The sequence below is a fragment of the Terrapene carolina genome, unplaced genomic scaffold (assembly GCF_002925995.2).
Source record: "Terrapene carolina triunguis isolate 2854851 unplaced genomic scaffold, T_m_triunguis-2.0 Scaffold16850, whole genome shotgun sequence".
Taxonomy (NCBI): domain Eukaryota; kingdom Metazoa; phylum Chordata; order Testudines; family Emydidae; genus Terrapene; species Terrapene triunguis.
Genome location: NW_020681201.1, coordinates 955 through 1,593, shown reverse-complemented (window position 1 = coordinate 1,593; position 639 = coordinate 955). Strand labels below are relative to the sequence as shown.

At 70.6% G+C, this 639-nt stretch overlaps 1 protein-coding gene across 1 annotated transcript in view; it reads left to right on the top strand.

Annotated features, from left to right (window-relative positions):
- Positions 1 to 11: 11 nt before the first annotated feature.
- Positions 12 to 639, top strand: part of LOC113408504 (signal transducer and activator of transcription 5B-like) — a gene marked incomplete at its 3' end in the record, with an annotated part of 1,567 nt that continues 939 nt past the window's right edge. The window contains exon 1 of the mRNA XM_026661764.1: positions 12 to 598. Coding sequence (XP_026517549.1) covers positions 548 to 598 — 51 coding nt within the window. The remainder of the gene's footprint in view (positions 599 to 639) is intronic.

Below are 639 nucleotides of genomic sequence, written 5' to 3'. Positions count from 1 at the left end.
CGCCCGAGCTGGCCCCGCTGAGCCGCGCGGCTCCTGTTGGGTCTCGGGGGGGAACTGGGGGGCTCTGGCAGGGCCCTGTGGGGCTGGTTCCTTGTTCTCTCTGCGTCCCATGCTCACGTAGCCTGGATCCCCCGGAGCGTCCAGCACAGCGTGTGGCTGGAGCTGCCCCCTCTCACCCTGGGGTATCGCTGAGCGGAGGGAAGGTCAGCCCCACGCCTGTGGGGTTGGGGACTGGCCCCTTTCCCAGCACCCCCAGTGGGGTCCAATCCCCAGGAGACCCCCCTGCCCGGCCTGGTTGGCACATGGGGCCCCGTGTCCCCCCAGGCCCCGAGCCGCTGCCCGTTCTCTCAGCCCGTAGCCGGACTCCAGGCCCCTGAGTGGGTTTCCTGGGCCCAGAGGGAGCTTCCCCCCACGGTGACTGTCGGCACCGCCCTGCCCCCCCCCCAACGCCCCATGGAAGTCGGAGCTGGCCCAGTGCCTGGCCCCCCTGACCTGCCTTTCCCATTGCAGCGAGAGCAGCGGGGAGATCCTGAACAACTGCTGTGTGATGGAGTACCACCAGGCCACGGGCACCCTGAGCGCCCACTTCAGGAACATGGTGAGAACCAGGCCCCTGGCACCGCCCCTGCCCCCCCCCCC